General features: G+C 57.6%; 1 protein-coding gene across 1 annotated transcript; it reads right to left on the bottom strand.

Annotated features, from left to right (window-relative positions):
• Nucleotides 1-148: 148 nt before the first annotated feature.
• LOC138238353 (TOX high mobility group box family member 4-like) lies at nucleotides 149-16,184 on the bottom strand. Its single transcript, XM_069188707.1, is given in 11 exon segments — nucleotides 149-1,113; nucleotides 1,213-1,373; nucleotides 2,882-3,742; nucleotides 3,845-3,925; nucleotides 6,570-6,959; nucleotides 7,914-8,174; nucleotides 8,574-8,686; nucleotides 8,689-8,836; nucleotides 12,411-12,479; nucleotides 13,826-14,002; nucleotides 16,066-16,184. Coding segments are annotated over 10 exon segments (2,244 nt in total). The 5' UTR covers nucleotides 13,925-14,002; nucleotides 16,066-16,184; the 3' UTR covers nucleotides 149-1,052.
• Between the last annotated feature and the right edge of the window lie 2,316 nt (nucleotides 16,185-18,500).

Genomic DNA, 18,500 nt, shown 5'->3' with positions numbered 1-18,500 from the left:
ATCTTGCATTCCTGTGGACGTTTATTGATGCATTCCTGGGGTGTTACAGTCCATCCTTTCACGACCCCACCAGAGGGCTTCACCTCCTCACCTCCCACCCCATCCCCACAACATCCCAGTTTATCAACTACACTACTGAAAACAAGACTCGTAACAAAAAACAGTTTTATTACACAACTCTGCACGATTACGGTGTAAATCAAGACCCCACCCCACACAGAGGTGCACCGCGATGAACCGCTGCTCTTTAATTCGGGGTCGCAGAGTCCCCCTTCACTTGCGAACGGCCGACTGGGGGTGCTCGCGTGACCCCGCTCCGTGATCCACCCCCTCCAGTCCCAGCTGGCCCCGACCGAGGGATGCCCCCCGCTGGCTGTCCCCCGCCGGGGGTGCGGGCTCGTCGGGGAGGAAGGCGGTTCGGTTCGGCCCAGCTTGGTTCCTTGGGGCCACGAGGGCAGGGCCGCGGTGCGCGGGGGTCCTCAGAGCTCCGTCGGCCGGGCTGGCGGAGAAACGGCCGGGGTGCGGGGCTCGTCGACACCGGACACCGGACAGAGAGGGAGGGCAAGCGGACAGCTGTCCAGTCCGGGGCCGAGTGGCAGTCGGTACCCCTCCGTGATCCCCACCTTCCACCCCGGCCGTCTGGGCACAGAGCTGGGGCAGGGCCGAGGAACGGGTCGCTACGCAGCCACGCTGCAACGCCCAGGTGGTCCCCACACTGACTCCGCCCTCCTTGTGCGTCCCCACTGTCATGCTGCTCCCTAACCCCTCCCACTGACCTCCTAGCCCCTCCCCTCGTCTGCCAACCCCATCCCACTGACCCCCAACCCCTCCCCTCAGTTTCCAACCCCTCCCACCGACCACTAGCCCCTCCCCCGACTATCACCCCTCCCACTGACCCCCCTAGCCCCTCCCACTGACCCCTAGCCCCTCCCCTTCATGTTGCCCCCTAGCTCCCCCTCCTTCTCACCCCGTGCCCTCAGCCCCCCCCTCGCCCCCGACACCTCTCCCTGCCCCCAGCCCTGCCTGCGCTCCGCCGGTGCCGATCCGGTCCCTCACTTCACCGCGGTGGTGGAGTTCTGGCCCCTCAGCGAACACCAGGCCATGAAGATATCCCTGGAAGACACAGCGGACAAGGGCCGTGAGTCCCCCCCCGCCGGGACACCGCGCGGCCGGGAAGCGGGCGGAGCCGGGCCCCGGGCCCCTCTCACTGACCGGCAGTGGGTGGCCACGCACTCGTTGCTGCAGTACTCGTTGTCCCAGTCCTTGCTGGCCACGGGGGGGTTGGTGCAGCCGGCCCTCACGCAGCGGGGGGCGGGCGGGGAGGGCGTCTCCTCCGGGGGGGGCGGCGGCGACACGTTCAGCTCCACCTCCATCTGCGGGGCGTGAAGTGTGTACGGCAGTGAAGTGTGGGGTCCCCTCACAGACCAGGATTACACCCAATGGGACAAACACCCCCCAGAAACTCTGCACATGGAGATCTGTAGAATCATCCTCCGTGTGCAGAGAAAAACTCCTAACAACGGGTGCAGGGCCGAATTAGGCCAGTACCCACTATTGATAAACATACAGAAAAGAATATTAAAGTACTGGCTACACCTAAAAAACAGTGACCAAAATTCCTACCACCACAAAGCCCTGCTGAGCCAAGAGCTGAGCCCAAAACAGAGCCCCCTGAGCCAGCTGGTCCTGAGGCTCACCGACCTGAGCCACACCGACACTAACCAGCCTCAGGACAGCACTGCTAGAGCACCACAACCCAGACTCAACCACATCACAGCACAGATCAAACAGCAATATCTCACACACTGGGACACACACACACAAACACAACATAAACTGGAATGCTACAGAACCTTAAACAGACAATACACACTAGCTGAATATTTGACCAAAATAAAAAATAACAAACAGAAACAGACCCTGATGAAGTACAGGCTCAGTGACCACAGCCTGGCCATAGAAACTGGGCGACACAGGCAGACCTGGCTGCCCAGAGAGGACAGGCTGTGCTCCCACTGCCAGCAGGGAGAAATAGAGACAGAGGTGCACTTCCTACTGCACTGTGACAGATACTCTGGGATTAGAGAAACATTCTTCCCGAAATTCAGAAATCTAATCCCAGAGTTCCCACACCTGCCAAAACCACAACAGGTCCCAATCCTACTGGGAGAGGGAGGAGGGAACTCAGTTGATCTGGCAGCTCAGTATGTGATCTCCTGTCACAGCCTGAGGAACAGACAGTCTGTCTCCCAATAATGCTCCAGCCGCCTACAGTATATGTCGATATTATATAATATGTCTTTGTTGTAAATGTCTGTAACATGTCTGTAGATTTTATTTTACTTCTATTTTTTGTTTTGTTCTATGTTAATTTTATTATTTTTATTTGCTTTGGCAACACTGATTGTACCTATCGGTCATGCTAATAAAGCACCTTGAATTGAACTGAATTGAGGGAGAGAGAGAGAGGGAGGGAGGGAGAGGGAGGGAGAGACAGGGAGGGAGATGGAGAGAGGGGGAGGGGGAGGGGGAGGAGAGAGAGAGGGAGGGAGAGGGAGAGACAGGGAGGGAGAGGGAGAGAGAGAGAGAGGGAGAGGGAGACAGGGAGAGAGAGAGGGAGAGAGAGAGAGAGAGAGAGAGAGAGAGAGGGAGGGAGGGAGAGACAGGGAGGGAGAGGGAGAGAGGGGGAGGGGGAGGGGGAGGAGAGAGAGAGGGAGGGAGAGGGAGAGAGAGAGAGGGAGAGGGAGAGGGGGAGAGAGAGAGAGAGAGAGAGAGAGAGAGAGAGAGAGAGAGAGAGAGAGGGAGGGAGGGAGGGAGGGAGAGAGGAGGTGCAGGGGGGAGAGACGACAGACAGCCGCAGGGGCCCGCAGGCCGGACGCACCTCCGCGGCGGCGAACTCCTCTGCTTCCTCGTGGGTCCCCCCGGCGGCGGGCGGGGAGCAGGCGGGCTGCGACACTTCCACGGCCACGGCGGGGGGCGAGGAGGGGCCGGAGAGGGAGGAGGAGGCGGCGGCGGCGGCGGCGGATCCGGCCGCCTGCACCACGGCGACGGGGGCGGGGCCTGCCACAGCCGCCGCCGCCGCGGCGGTGGTGGTGGTCACGAGGAGGGGCGCGCCGAGCTCCGCCGGCAGGGGGGCGGGCACGATCTTGATCTGCAGCGGGGGGGGCGGGGCGGTCGTCACGGCCACGGCCAGCGGGGCCCCGCCCCTGGGCTTGGCCTGCAGGGGGGGCGGGGCCGGGGAGTGCACCATCTGCTGCAGGCGCGGGGGGGGCGGCTGCTGCATCTGCTGCAGGGGCGGGGGCTGGCTCAGCAGGGGGGGGCGGACCGCGGCCGCGGGGGCCGCCGGCGCGGCGGCCGAGGCCACCGTCAGCACCCGGGTGGCCGGGATGACCGTCACCACGGACGAGGGGATCTGGTGACCCGAGCCGGCCAGCATCTGCTTGGAGATGATGATCTTGGTGACGGTGGGGGCCGCGGGGGGGGCCTCGGCGCCCGCGGGGGCGGCGCTCTTGTGGGCCTGCAGGCTGGGGTGCGCCCCGGTGCGCGAGCGCGTGATGACCTGCGGGTGGTTGAGGATGATGTTGGAGGTGCAGATGTTGGTGATGGTGTTCTGGTTGGGGGCGTTGTGGGGGATGCGGGAGGAGCGGGCGGGGGCGGGCGCCGGGGCGGGGGCGGGGGCGGGGGCTGGCGGGGGCGGCGCAGCGGCGGGAGGGGGCGAGGGCTCGGTGTCCATGTCCACGCTCTGTGGGGAGAGAGACAGAGAGCGGGTCAGCGAGGGAGGGCGAGGCAGGCGTCACCGGCCCCGGGAGACGGGGCGCAGGTCCGGCGGCCCGCAGGCGCTCACCTGAGACAGCTGATTGGCCCGGTAGGCTGCCAGCGCTTTCAGGTACTCCTTCTTCGCTGCCTCCGTCTTCCGCTTGTACACCTGAGACACAGAGAGAGACAGGGTCACTGCCACAGAGACACAGAGACACAGAGAGAGACAGGGTCACTGCCACTGACACACAGAGACACAGGGAGAGACAGGGGTCACTGCCACTGAGACACACAGAGAGACAGGGGTCACTGCCACTGAGACACAGAGACACAGAGAGAGACAGGGGTCACTGCCACTGAGACACACAGAGAGACAGGGGTCACTGCCACTGAGACACAGAGACACAGAGAGAGACAGGGGTCACTGCCACTGAGACACACAGAGAGACAGGGGTCACTGCCACTGAGACACAGAGACACAGAGAGAGACAGGGGTCACTGCCACTGAGACACACAGAGAGACAGGGGTCACTGCCACTGAGACACAGAGACACAGAGAGAGACAGGGGTCACTGCCACTGAGACACACAGAGAGACAGGGGTCACTGCCACTGAGACACAGAGGAACACAGAGAGAGACAGGGGTCACTGCCACTGAGACACAGAGACACAGAGAGAGACAGGGTCACTGCCACTGAGACACAGAGACACAGAGAGAGACAGGGTCACTGCCACTGAGACACAGAGACACACAGAGAGACAGGGTCACTGCCACTGAGACACAGAGACACAGAGAGAGACAGGGGTCACTGCCACAGAGACACAGAGACAGACAGGGTCACTGCCACAGAGACACAGAGACACAGAGACACAGAGACACAGAGAGAGACAGGGGTCACTGCCACAGAGACACAGAGACACAGGGAGAGACAGGGGTCACTGCCACAGAGACACAGAGACACAGGGAGAGACAGGGGTCACTGCCACAGAGACACAGAGACACAGGGAGAGACAGGGGTCACTGCCACAGAGACACAGAGAGACAGAGAGAGACAGGGGTCACTGCCACAGAGACACAGAGACACAGAGAGAGACGGGGGTCACTGCCACAGAGACAAAGGGAGAGACAGGGGTCACTGCCACAGAGACACAGAGACACACAGAGAGACAGGGGTCACTGCCACAGAGACACACAGAGAGACAGGGGTCACTGCCACAGAGACACAGAGACACAGAGAGAGACAGGGGTCACTGCCACTGAGACACACAGAGAGACAGGGGTCACTGCCACTGAGACACAGAGACACAGGGAGAGACAGGGGTCACTGCCACTGAGACACACAGAGAGACAGGGGTCACTGCCACTGAGACACAGAGACACAGAGAGAGACAGGGGTCACTGCCACTGAGACACACAGAGAGACAGGGGTCACTGCCACTGAGACACAGAGACACAGAGAGAGACAGGGGTCACTGCCACTGAGACACACAGAGAGACAGGGGTCACTGCCACTGAGACACAGAGACACAGAGAGAGACAGGGGTCACTGCCACTGAGACACAGAGAGAGACAGGGGTCACTGCCACTGAGACACAGAGACACAGAGAGAGACAGGGGTCACTGCCACTGAGACACACAGAGAGACAGGGGTCACTGCCACTGAGACACAGAGGAACACAGAGAGAGACAGGGGTCACTGCCACTGAGACACAGAGACACAGAGAGAGACAGGGTCACTGCCACTGAGACACAGAGACACAGAGAGAGACAGGGTCACTGCCACTGAGACACAGAGACACACAGAGAGACAGGGTCACTGCCACTGACACACAGAGACACAGGGAGAGACAGGGGTCACTGCCACAGAGACACAGAGACACAGGGAGAGACAGGGGTCACTGCCACAGAGACACAGAGACACAGGGAGAGACAGGGGTCACTGCCACAGAGACACAGAGACACAGGGAGAGACAGGGGTCACTGCCACAGAGACACAGAGAGACAGAGAGAGACAGGGGTCACTGCCACAGAGACACAGAGACACAGAGAGAGACGGGGGTCATTGCCACAGAGACAAAGGGAGAGACAGGGGTCACTGCCACAGAGACACAGAGACACAGAGAGAGACAGGGGTCACTGCCACTGAGACACAGAGACACACAGAGAGACAGGGGTCACTGCCACAGAGACACACAGAGAGACAGGGGTCACTGCCACAGAGACACACAGAGAGACAGGGGTCACTGCCACAGAGACACACAGAGAGACAGGGGTCACTGCCACAGAGACACACAGAGAGACAGGGGTCACTGCCACTGAGACACAGAGACACACAGAGAGACAGGGGTCACTGCCACAGAGACACACAGAGAGACAGGGGTCACTGCCACTGAGACACACAGAGAGACAGGGGTCACTGCCACTGAGACACAGAGACACAGAGAGAGACACACACATACTGCCACTGAGACTGAGAGGAGAGTGAGCACACACAGCTCTTGCCCCGGGGGGGTAAGAGACAGAGACAGGGGGGTGATAAAGCACACACAGCTCTTGCCCCGGGGGGTAAGAGACAGAGACAGGGGGGTGATAAAGCACACACAGCTCTTGCCCCGGGGGGGTAAGAGACAGAGACAGGGGGTGATAAAGCACACACAGCTCTTGCCCCGGGGGGGGGTAAGAGACAGAGACAGGGGGTGATAAAGCACACACAGCTCTTGCCCCGGGGGGGGGTAAGAGACAGAGACAGGGGGGTGATAAAGCACACACAGCTCTTGCCCCGGGGGGTAAGAGACAGAGACGAGACACACACCTGCTTCTGCTCCTCGCCCAGGCTGTCCCACATGGATGCCACGATCTTGGACACCTCTCCGAAGGTGGCGTTGGGGTTCTGGCCCTTGATGGCGGCCTGCGTGTCGCGGAAGAACAGCGCGTAGGCCGACACCGGCTTCTGGGGCTCGTTCGGGTCCTTCTTCTTCTTCCCCTTCTTCCCTCCTCCTCCTCCCCCCCCCGCGGGGGCGGCGCCGGCCCCGGCCGCCGGCTTCCCGCCCTTCCGCAGCCCCGCGGCGGACAGGGGCGGGGGGGCGGTGACGGCGGAGGCGGAAGAGGAGGAGGGGGTGTCGCCCATGGAGCCCACAGATATGACCGCAGGAGAGACGGAGAGGACCGAGACTGGAGACTCCACCAGCACCCTCTTCTCACACTGAGAGAGAGAGAGAGAGAGAGAGAGAGAGAGAGAGAGAGAGAGAGAGAGAGAGAGAGAGAGGGGATCATACAGACACCCTGACTGACTGGACACTCCAGTACATTAACACTGCACTGAGAGAGAGGGGTTCATACAGACACACTGACTGACTGGACACTCCAGTACATTAACACTGCACTGAGAGAGAGGGGTTCATACAGACACACTGACTGGACACTCCAGTACATTAACACTGCACTGAGAGAGAGGGGTTCATACAGACACACTGACTGGACACTCCAGTACATTAACACTGCACTGAGAGAGAGGGGTTCATACAGACACACTGACTGGACACTCCAGTACATTAACACTGCACTGAGAGAGAGGGGTTCATACAGACACACTGACTGACTGGACACTCCAGTACATTAACACTGCACTGAGAGAGAGGGGTTCATACAGACACACTGACTGACTGGACACTCCAGTACATTAACACTGCACTGAGAGAGAGGGGTTCATACAGACACACTGACTGGACACTCCAGTACATGAACACTGCACTGAGAGAGAGGGGTTCATACAGACACACTGACTGACTGGACACTCCAGTACATTAACACTGCACTGAGAGAGAGGGGTTCATACAGACACCCTGACTGACTGGACACTCCAGTACATTAACACTGCACTGAGAGAGAGGGGTTCATACAGACACACTGACTGACTGGACACTCCAGTACATTAACACTGCACTGAGAGAGAGGGGTTCATACAGACACACTGACTGACTGGACACTCCAGTACATGAACACTGCACTGAGAGAGAGGGGTTCATACAGACACCCTGACTGGACACTCCAGTACATTAACACTGCACTGAGAGAGAGGGGTTCATACAGACACACTGACTGACTGGACACTCCAGTACATTAACACTGCACTGAGAGAGAGGGTTCATACAGGTACCTGCTTGAACTCTTCAGGCTCCTCCTCCTGTAGTGACCCTGCAGGAGAGGGTGTGGCCGAGAGCTGCTCGTCAGGTGACTGGGGGCGGGGCAGGATGGTCCCGCCCCCCAGACTCAGCCCCAGCTGGGCGCTCAGCTCTGATTGGTCGATAGTTGTCAGCTGACTGTGCCCAAGCAAGCTGGAGCCCATGTCACTCAGTGGCACGTCGATGGTCATGGGGGAGGAGCTGCTGAACTGAGAGCCAATCGAGTGGCCCAGGTCCTGGAGGGGAGGGAGGAGACACTGGTTCACCACACCTACCGATCACCACCTCTCTGCCCACCCGTGCTGCTGCCCCTCCCCATCTCCTCTCTCATTTCTTCCCCCAAACCCCTCCCCTCTCTAACCCCCCCTCCCTCACCCACACCCCCCTCCCTCACCCATCCCCTCTCCCCCCTCCCTCACCCCTCCCCCTCTCCCCTCTCTAACCCCTCCTCCCTCCCCCTCTCTAGCCCCTCCCCTCTCCCCCCTCCCCTCTCTAGCCCCTCCCCTCTCTCCCCCCTCCCCCCTCCCCTCTCTAACCCCTCCCCTCTCTAACCCCTCCCTCTCCTCCCCTCCCCTCTCTAACCCCTCCCCCTCCCCTCTCTAACCCCTCCCCCTCCCCTCTCTAACCCCTCTCACCATGCTCAGTGTCGAGCTCAGCAGTGCCCCCCCAGGCTGTGTGATGACCCCCATGCTGAGGTGCTCCAGGCCCTGCGTGGGGGGGGTGAAGGGGGACGAGAAGGAGGGGTCTGCGCCCCCCCCACCCCCCGCCGCGCCGCCCCGCCGTCCGGCAGGTCCCCGAAATGTCCCACCACGTCCGAGACCGCCAGGGCGGAGTCGGGGTCCAGCGAGATGGGGGGAATCTCGAACTCCTCGTCTCCCAGACTGGGGGTGTGGAAGGTCTGAGCAGGGAGAGAAGAAGACAGTCAGAGCAGCAGAGGACACCGAGTGTCCAGCAGTGGGAGCAGTGTCAGTGTCCAGCAGTGCACAATGTGAGCAGTATGAGTGTCCAGCAGTGTGAGTGTCCAGCAGTGCACAGTGTGAGCAGTGTCAGTGTCCAGCAGTGCACAGTGAGTGTCCAGCAGTGCACAGTGTGAGCAGTGTCAGTGTCCACCAGTGTACAGTTTGAACAGTGTCCAGCAGTGCACAGTGAGTGTCCAGCAGTGCACAGTGTGAGCAGTGTCAGTGTCCAGCAGTGCACAGTGTGAACAGTATGAGTGTCCAGGAGTGTCAGTGTCCAGCAGTGCACAGTGTGAGCAGTATGAGTGTCCAGGAGTGTCAGTGTCCAGCAGTGCACAGTGTGAACAGTATGAGTGTCCAGCAGTGCACAGTGTGAGCAGTGTCAGTGTCCAGCAGTGCACAGTGTGAACAGTATGAGTGTCCAGGAGTGTCAGTGTCCAGCAGTGCACAGTGTGAGCAGTGTGAGTGTCTAGCAGTGTACAGTGTGAGCAGTGTCAGTGTCCAGCAGTGCACAGTGTGAGCAGTGTCAGTGTCCACCAGTGTACAGTTTGAACAGTGTCAGTGTCCAGCAGTGCACAGTGTGAGCAGTATGAGTGTCCAGGAGTGTCAGTGTCCAGCAGTGCACAGTTTGAACAGTATGAGTGTCCAGCAGTGCACAGTGTGAACAGTATGAGTGTCCAGCAGTGCACAGTGTGAACAGTGTCAGTGTCCAACAGTGCACAGTGTGAACAGTATGAGTGTCCAGCAGTGCACAGTGTGAACAGTGTCAGTGTCCAGCAGTGCACAGTGTGAACAGTATGAGTGTCCAGGAGTGTCAGTGTCCAACAGTGCACAGTGTGAGCAGTGTCAGTGTCCAGCAGTGCACAGTGTGAACAGTATGAGTGTCCAGGAGTGTCAGTGTCCAACAGTGCACAGTGTGAGCAGTGTCAGTGTCCAGCAGTGCACAGTGTGAACAGTATGAGTGTCCAGGAGTGTCAGTGTCCAACAGTGCACAGTGTGAGCAGTGTCAGTGTCCAGCAGTGCACAGTGTGAACAGTGTCAGTGTCCAGCAGTGCACAGTGTGAGCAGTATGAGTGTCCAGCAGTGCACAGTGTGAACAGTGTCAGTGTCCAGCAGTGCACAGTGTGAGCAGTGTGAGTGTCCAGCAGTGTACAGTGTGAGCAGTGTCAGTGTCCAGCAGTGCACAGTGTGAACAGTATGAGTGTCCAGGAGTGTCAGTGTCCAGCAGTGCACAGTGAGTGTCCAGCAGTGCACAGTGTGAGCAGTGTGAGTGTCCAGCAGTGTACAGTGTGAGCAGTGTCAGTGTCCAGCAGTGCACAGTGTGAACAGTATGAGTGTCCAGGAGTGTCAGTGTCCAGCAGTGCACAGTGTGAGCAGTGTGAGTGTCCAGCAGTGTACAGTGTGAGCAGTGTCGGTGTCCAGCAGTGCACAGTGTGAACAGTATGAGTGTCCAGGAGTGTCAGTGTCCAGCAGTGCACAGTGAGTGTCCAGCAGTGCACAGTGTGAGCAGTGTCAGTGTCCAGCAGTGCACAGTGTGAGCAGTGTCAGTGTCCACCAGTGTACAGTTTGAACAGTGTCAGTGTCCAGCAGTGCACAGTGTGAGCAGTATGAGTGTCCAGGAGTGTCAGTGTCCAGCAGTGCACAGTTTGAACAGTATGAGTGTCCAGCAGTGCACAGTGTGAACAGTATGAGTGTCCAGCAGTGCACAGTGTCAGTGTCCAACAGTGCACAGTGTGAACAGTATGAGTGTCCAGCAGTGCACAGTGTGAACAGTGTCAGTGTCCAGCAGTGCACAGTGTGAACAGTATGAGTGTCCAGGAGTGTCAGTGTCCAACAGTGCACAGTGTGAGCAGTGTCAGTGTCCAACAGTGCACAGTGTGAACAGTATGAGTGTCCAGGAGTGTCAGTGTCCAACAGTGCACAGTGTGAGCAGTGTCAGTGTCCAGCAGTGCACAGTGTGAACAGTATGAGTGTCCAGGAGTGTCAGTGTCCAACAGTGCACAGTGTGAGCAGTGTCAGTGTCCAGCAGTGCACAGTGTGAGCAGTATGAGTGTCCAGGAGTGTCAGTGTCCAACAGTGCACAGTGTGAGCAGTGTCAGTGTCCAGCAGTGCACAGTGTGAACAGTGTCAGTGTCCAGCAGTGCACAGTGTGAGCAGTATGAGTGTCCAGCAGTGCACAGTGTGAACAGTGTAAGTGTCCAGCAGTGCACAGTGTGAGCAGTATGAGTTTCCAGGAGTGTCAGTGTCCAACAGTGCACAGTGTGAACAGTATGAGTGTCCAGCAGTGCACAGTGTGAGCAGTATGAGTTTCCAGGAGTGTCAGTGTCCAACAGTGCACAGTGTGAACAGTATGAGTGTCCAGCAGTGCACAGTGTGAACAGTGTCAGTGTCCAGCAGTGCACAGTGAGTGTCCAGCAGTGCACAGTGTGAGCAGTGTCAGTGTCCAGCAGTGCACAGTGTGAACAGTATGAGTGTCCAGGAGTGTCAGTGTCCAACAGTGCACAGTGTGAACAGTATGAGTGTCCAGCAGTGCACAGTGTGAGCAGTGTCAGTGTCCAGCAGTGCACAGTGTGAACAGTATGAGTGTCCAGGAGTGTCAGTGTCCAGCAGTGCACAGTGAGTGTCCAGCAGTGCACAGTGTGAGCAGTGTCAGTGTCCAGCAGTGCACAGTGTGAGCAGTGTCAGTGTCCACCAGTGTACAGTTTGAACAGTGTCAGTGTCCAGCAGTGCACAGTGTGAGCAGTATGAGTGTCCAGGAGTGTCAGTGTCCAGCAGTGCACAGTGTGAACAGTATGAGTGTCCAGCAGTGCACAGTGTGAACAGTGTCAGTGTTCAGGAGTGCACAGTGTGAACAGTATGAGTGTCCAGGAGTGTCAGTGTCCAACAGTGCACAGTGTGAGCAGTGTCAGTGTCCAGCAGTGCACAGTGAGTGTCCAGCAGTGCACAGTGTGAACAGTATGAGTGTCCAGCAGTGCACAGTGTGAACAGTGTCAGTGTCCAACAGTGCACAGTGTGAACAGTATGAGTGTCCAGCAGTGCACAGTGAGTGTCCAGCAGTGCACAGTGTGAGCAGTGTCAGTGTCCAGCAGTGCACAGTGTGAACAGTATGAGTGTCCAGGAGTGTCAGTGTCCAGCAGTGCACAGTGAGTGTCCAGCAGTGCACAGTGTGAGCAGTGTCAGTGTCCACCAGTGCACAGTGTGAGCAGTATGAGTGTCCAGGAGTGTCAGTGTCCAGCAGTGCACAGTTTGAACAGTATGAGTGTCCAACAGTGCACAGTGAGTGTCCAGCAGTGCACAGTGTGAACAGTGTCAGTGTCCAGCAGTGCACAGTGTGAACAGTGTCAGTGTCCAGCAGTGCACAGTGTGAGCAGTATGAGTGTCCAGGAGTGTCAGTGTTCAACAGTGCACAGTTTGAACAGTGTCAGTGTCCAGCAGTGCACAGTGTGAACAGTGTCAGTGTCCAGCCGTGTAGAGTGAGAACAGTGTTCTCTCCCAGCGTGCCAGCAGTCCCCATACCTCAGAGGAGGACAGGAAGGGGTGTCCAGCCCCCGTGATGGTCAGGTAGCTGTCATTTCCTCCAGGGAACTGCAACAGGAAAAAGAGGTCCGGTTAGGGGTAGCAGGCTTTGAGTGACCGGTCAATACAGGGGGACCACAGCCACACACCCCACAGCCTGCCTGGACCCCCGTTACCCCCCACAACTCCTCACGGTCACCTTCGGGGCAGACTGAAGAGACTGAGTTCCCTAATGACTGATGGGATATGTCATTAGAATTAGGACTAGGACTGTCAGGATATGTCATTAGGATTAGGACTGGGATTGTCAGGATACATCATTAGGATTAGGACTGGGACTGGGATTGTCAGGATACGTCATTAGGATTAGGACTGGGACTGGGATTGTCAGGATACGTCATAAGGATTAGGACTGGGATTGTCAGGATACGTCATTAGGATTAGGACTGGGATTGTCAGGATACGTCATTAGAATTAGGATTAGGACTGGGACTGGGAGTGTTAGGATACATCATTAGGATTAGGACTGGGACTGGGACTGTTAGGATATGTCATAAGGATTAGAACTGGGACTGGAACTGGGATTCGGATTGTCAGGATACGTCATTAGGATTAGGAATGTTGGGATAGGTCATTTCTCAGGAGATATATCCCAGCAAAGGTCTGTATAGATATGTGCCCATGGAGACACTGCAGCTCGCAGGCTGCTTCTACACCTGCCCGTTACCATGCAGAGCCGCTCGAAGCAGGACAGCTGTATTCCTGACCAGGGCCCTGGGCACCCAGCCACAGGGGCTGCGAGACCCCCGTCGCCATGGCGATATCGGAGATCAGGCGCCAGGTGGGAAAATCATCACCAACTTCTGGGGCCTCAACAAACCCCACGTTGATTAAACCACCGAAACTCCTAACAGGACAAGCGCTCCAGCTCCGCCCTCTCTGTCCCGAAACTCACGGACCAGGCTCATAAAATCACCCGATCACAGCGCAGACCACCCACTGCCTCACCCACTGGACACACACAGAGAGTCCCCACACCCGGGCCGAGGGTCTCACCACAGCACAGAGGAACAGACCCTGATGAAGAACCGTTTCCGTGCCCACAGCCTGGACACAGACAGACCTGACTGTCCAGAGAGGACAGGCTCAGTGACCACAGCCTGGACAGATATAGATCTGTCTGCCCAGAGAGGACAGGCTCAGTGACCACAGCCTGGAAACAGAAACTGGACACAGACAGACCTGGCTGTCCAGAGAGGACAGGCTCAGTGACCACAGTCTGGACACAGAAAAAAACAATCAAACATGTACAGGCGTGCTGAAAGAGAGTGTCAGGGAAAGACCAAGTGAAAAACCCCAGAGAGCGGGACGTGAACTCAACCCCCCGTCTCTCTCTCCCCCCAGCGCTGCCCGACCTTGACGAGGGCGTCGTAGCCGCTGTAGTGGAGCGGGGGGTCTAGGAGCCGCTCACCGGCCGGACCCTCCGGCAGCCCCGGGAAGAAGGGCAGGTCCATCCCTCCGAGAGCCGGGGCCGGTCTCCTGCGTCAGGGCCGCTCGCCTCTGCCCCCTGTCCCGCTGGAAGCGAGTTGTGTCTCTCGGTGCGAGAAAGAGCAGCGGGCTTGTGTGGACGCCGTGAGCAGGGCGGTCAGTCAACACAAACAACGACGACACGTCGCGTCTCCCCGGAAACGCGAAGCCGGGAGGTCCTCGCGGCACCTGCTCGGCCTTCTGGGAGCCAACCCACGCGCTGCAGAGACTCGTGAGCCCTGTCCTCTGGCTCAAGCCGGAACTGCTGGGCTGCCAGCGAGGACGAGTCCACAATTGCCCAGGTCCGGGGGGGGGGGTTGGTGAGAGAAGTGACGGTGTCGTGCGCAATGTATTTCGATATAAGGAAAGAAAAGGTGTTTCAGGATGTTTTCCTACCGACCCGACACGCGAAGTGCCGACGGTTGAAGTTTTTTTGGAGAACAAAAACAGGCACAAAACTTCCCCCTTTCCCCCTCCGTACTCGTGTCGATGGTCCGGCCCAGCCGAGTGTTTCACGCCGGTCTCGTCGCCCGGTTCATCCGCGGTCTTCGACACGACTTTACTGCTCGTGTGGGGAAAAAACAAAACTGTGGACTGCCTACGGAGCTAACAAGGCGTGTGAGAGGACACGCCGCAAACCGGACTGCAGAAAGAAAAACACGAAACCGAGAGGGAAGCGGAGGAGTGGAGACCAAGCTATAAAACTAGAATAAACTTCTGGCTCTCTGGTCTTTTTCTAAACTCACGGACAGCGAGAGGTTTTACACAACACAGGTCACAAACGAGAGGATTCCACTCGTCTAGCCTGGTGGGCTCCTAGACGCTAAATGGTCCGGAATCTCACCCAGCTGTGTCTGGAGAGGAGCCAGGGTATCGGCTTCAACAACAGGGCTGGGCAGCTTGTTCCCCACCCCCACCACCCTCTGTGTAAAGTCTCCTGTCCTGACTGGAGGATCTCACCCAGCTGTTTAATAATAATTCCTTACACTTCTATAGCTCTTTCTTGGACCCTCCTCTCCCAGCTCTGTCCAGTACTGGGGATCCCCTCCACCCCCCCAGTGTGATGATGCTCCAGTCCGCTCACACACTCCAGCTCTCAGTGGGGAGGAGAGCAGAGTGATGAGGCCAGTTCAGAGAGGGGGGTGATCAGGAGGCCATGACTGGTGAAGACCAGGGGGAGTCTGTCCAGGACACTGGGGTCACACCCCTACTCTTTCTGAGAGACACCCTGGGGTCTTGACTGACCACAGAGAGGCAGGACCTGTTTCACGTCTCATCTGAAGGACAGCGCCTTGTTTACAGTCTAGTGTCCCCGTCACTGTCCTGGGGTTTTAGGACCCACACAGACCGCAATGTGAGCGCCCCCTACTGGTCCACTAACACCTCTCCCAGCAGCAGCCTCAGCTTTCCCAGGAGTCTCCCATCCAGGTACTGGCCAGGCTCACTCCTTCTGAGCTCCACTGGGCTGTCAGGTATGACTTGCACTGTGATAGAGCTGCTGGCACTTCTTGAAAGAACCCAGGGTATCGGCTTCAACAACATGGCTGGGCAGCTTGTTCCACACCTCCACCACCCTCTGTGTAAAGAAATGACCCCTGTTCAATATGGAAGACACGCACGGGTCCCGGGACGGACCCATCGACTCGAGTCATCAGGGCGACAGTGGACCGTGGCCAAGCACGTTAAAGAGACGAAGCACACACGGACCGGTCAGCGCCCACGCGTTCCGGATCGCTTTACAAAGCCCCAGCGTGGTCACCTGAGGCGAGAAAGCCGGGGTGAAGGAAACCAGCGCCCCGAAACCAGCAGCGCTCGATGACGTCACCCCCCCCAACCCCAGCTGCGGGGTCGTGTCAAACACGCCGGATACGAAACAAGACTCTTAACCCCTCTCTCCACAAAAGAAAAGACGACAAGGTCTGTTTGGAAGAACATGTAGTCCTGCTGGAGGGGCCGGGGGGTTAGAGAGAGAGACGGGGTGAGAAAAGAGCTCGAAGAGATGGTGGTTAATTCCGGCTCATCTAGCGCGCCTGGTCTCGGGGATCCGGTCACACCGGGTGAAACGGGCGCCTGGCCGTGCGATGTCGGCAGGGGACAGGCACTGTGTCCGCAGCGACCATTTTCTTACCTCCATCGCCACCCGCGATCCGGCCGAGTCCTTGCAGCTCCCTCAATCTACAGAATCACAACAACATGGCACCGGCACTTCCGGGTTCCCCCGGGTGTCCGGGAAGTGACGTCACGGCGCATTCCCCCAGCAGCGCGCATGTGCGTTCCTGCTCCCGGCTGGTTGCCGTGGGAACAGGCTCCCGTCTTGCAGAGAGCAGCGCCGTCATGTTACACTTACGCGTACATAATGCATGTTCAATTCAAGCCTGATTGTCAGCTCCACTTGGGGAAATCTGTTTTGCAGCACACTCCCAACTTAACAACACGACGACAGACGACAATTCACCAACAAAAACGTCTGTGAAACAGTGTCACCGCACGATAAGGGAGAAGGCAGTGCCGACACACTGTTTGAAAGATCTTTGGAGCCGGGCTGAAATATGTCCTGTGTCTGTTAGTTTCACACCCGGGGACACAGGAGGAGTGTGGACTGGCAGCGGAGAGGGAGAGAGACACAATCCAGAGTGCACTCTGCTTATAGCGGATATTTAACTGGCGCAAGTAGATTTACCCTAGTTGATTGCCTCCTTTTATTACACTGTTTTTCCCAGCCTGTTACCATCAATGGTACTGGTGTTAGCGAACCAGACAGTATGTTAGGGCACTTTCAATGAAAGACTTGTAGAAAAGTGTCAGGATGGTTCTTACTGCCTTGAAATACCTGGATGGGAGACCTCCTGGGAAAAAACTAAGGTTGCTGCTGGAAGAGGTGTGAGTGGGGCCAGCAGGGGGCGCTCACCCGGCGGTCTGTGTGGGTCCTAATGCCCCAGTATAGTGACGGGGACACTACACTGTAAACAAGGCACTGCTTTCAGATGAGACGTAAAACCGAGGTCCTGACTCCATGTGGTCATTAAAAATCCCAGGGTGTTTCTCGAAAAGAGTAGGGGTGTAACCCCGGTGTCCTGGCCAAATTTCCAATTGGCCCTTACTAATCATGGCCTCCTAATAATCCCCCTCTATGAACTGGTCTCATCACTCTGCTCTCCTCCCCACTGAGAGCTGGAGTGTGGGGAGCGTTCTGGCGCACTATGGCTGCTGTCGCATCATCCAGGTGGGGCTGCACACTGGGGGGGTGGAGGGGATCCCCATTACCTGTAAAGCGCTTTGAGTGGAGGGTCCAGAAAAGTGCTATATAAGTGTAAGCAATTATTAATTATTATTATTGAAATAGTACAGTTTCCTGAGAAAAAGAGTGCTATAAAAGGCTATCTTATGACCATGAAATACAGTAGGTTGGAGGGGTGTTGCATTGTTCCTAAAATCAGTGACCAGCTCCGTTTTTTAATACATTAAACCGCAACGGGAACGCGTCACTCCTTTTAGTAAAGTTGTCTAGAAGGGGTCCCTGAATCAGCTGAGCAGGGCTGTGTCATCAGCAAACGTCATCAGATGGCTATTTGTGTGTTTGCTTTTACCATCGTTAGTGTACAAAAGGCACAAAACACAGCCCTGTGGCGATCCAGTGGGAGAACAGCAACCAGCTCCACAATGTGACCTGCTGAGTCCCGCTCGACCCATCTTTTCGTCCCACTCTCTCGGAGAGTTTCTGTGCAAGCAAAAATGGTGCATTGTGGCAAAAGCCGAGGAAAAGTCAACAAATACAATTCTTCCAAATGACCTTGCTTGATCAAGATGCTGCGCAAATTTAACAATGTGAGAATATGCAGCTGTATCCCCCTGCAGCTCACAGACGGCCCACTGGAGCTCAGGGTGAGCCTGGCCAGTACCTGGGAGAGGTGTGAGTGGGGCCAGCAGGGGGCGCTCACCCTGCGGTCTGTGGGGGTCCTAATGCCCCAGTACAGTGATGGGGACACTTGACTGAAAACAAGGCGCCGTCCTTCAGATGAGACGTGAAACGGAGGTCCTGCCTCTCTGTGGTCAGTCAAGACCCCAGGGTGTCTCTCAGAAAGAGTAGGGGTGTGACCCCAGTGTCCTGGACAGACTCCCCCTGGTCTTTACCAGTCATGGCCTCCTGATCACCCCCCTCTCTGAACTGGCCTCATCACTCTGCTCTCCTCCCCTCAGGATTCTCTGCAGACTCATCACTGGGAGAGCGACTGGCCTGCCGCTGCGGAGACCAGCTGGCCTGGCTGTTCCTGGGGGTGGATTGCTCCCACAGCCAAGGGACGGCTTGACCTCTTATCCTCCAGTGTGATGCTCTTCAGTCGGCCCCTCAGCCGGCCCCCGAGCCGAGCCCGACCGGGACCCGAGCCGGACCGCGTCTCCGCGTCTGGCCCCTCAGCCGGCCCGGCCTCCCAGACCCCCGAGCCGAGCCCGACCGGGACCCGAGCCGGACCGCGTCTCCGCGTGCTCCGGGGGGGAGGGCTGTGGAAGAGCAGCTGGCGGTGGGAGGGGTCTGCGTGGCGCGGCTGGTGGGAACGACGCTGCAGT

The sequence above is a fragment of the Lepisosteus oculatus genome, chromosome 4 (assembly GCF_040954835.1).
Source record: "Lepisosteus oculatus isolate fLepOcu1 chromosome 4, fLepOcu1.hap2, whole genome shotgun sequence".
NCBI classification, from domain to species: domain Eukaryota; kingdom Metazoa; phylum Chordata; class Actinopteri; order Semionotiformes; family Lepisosteidae; genus Lepisosteus; species Lepisosteus oculatus.
Note: the sequence above shows the minus strand (reverse complement) of the source record. Positions and strands in the feature narration are given on the sequence as shown.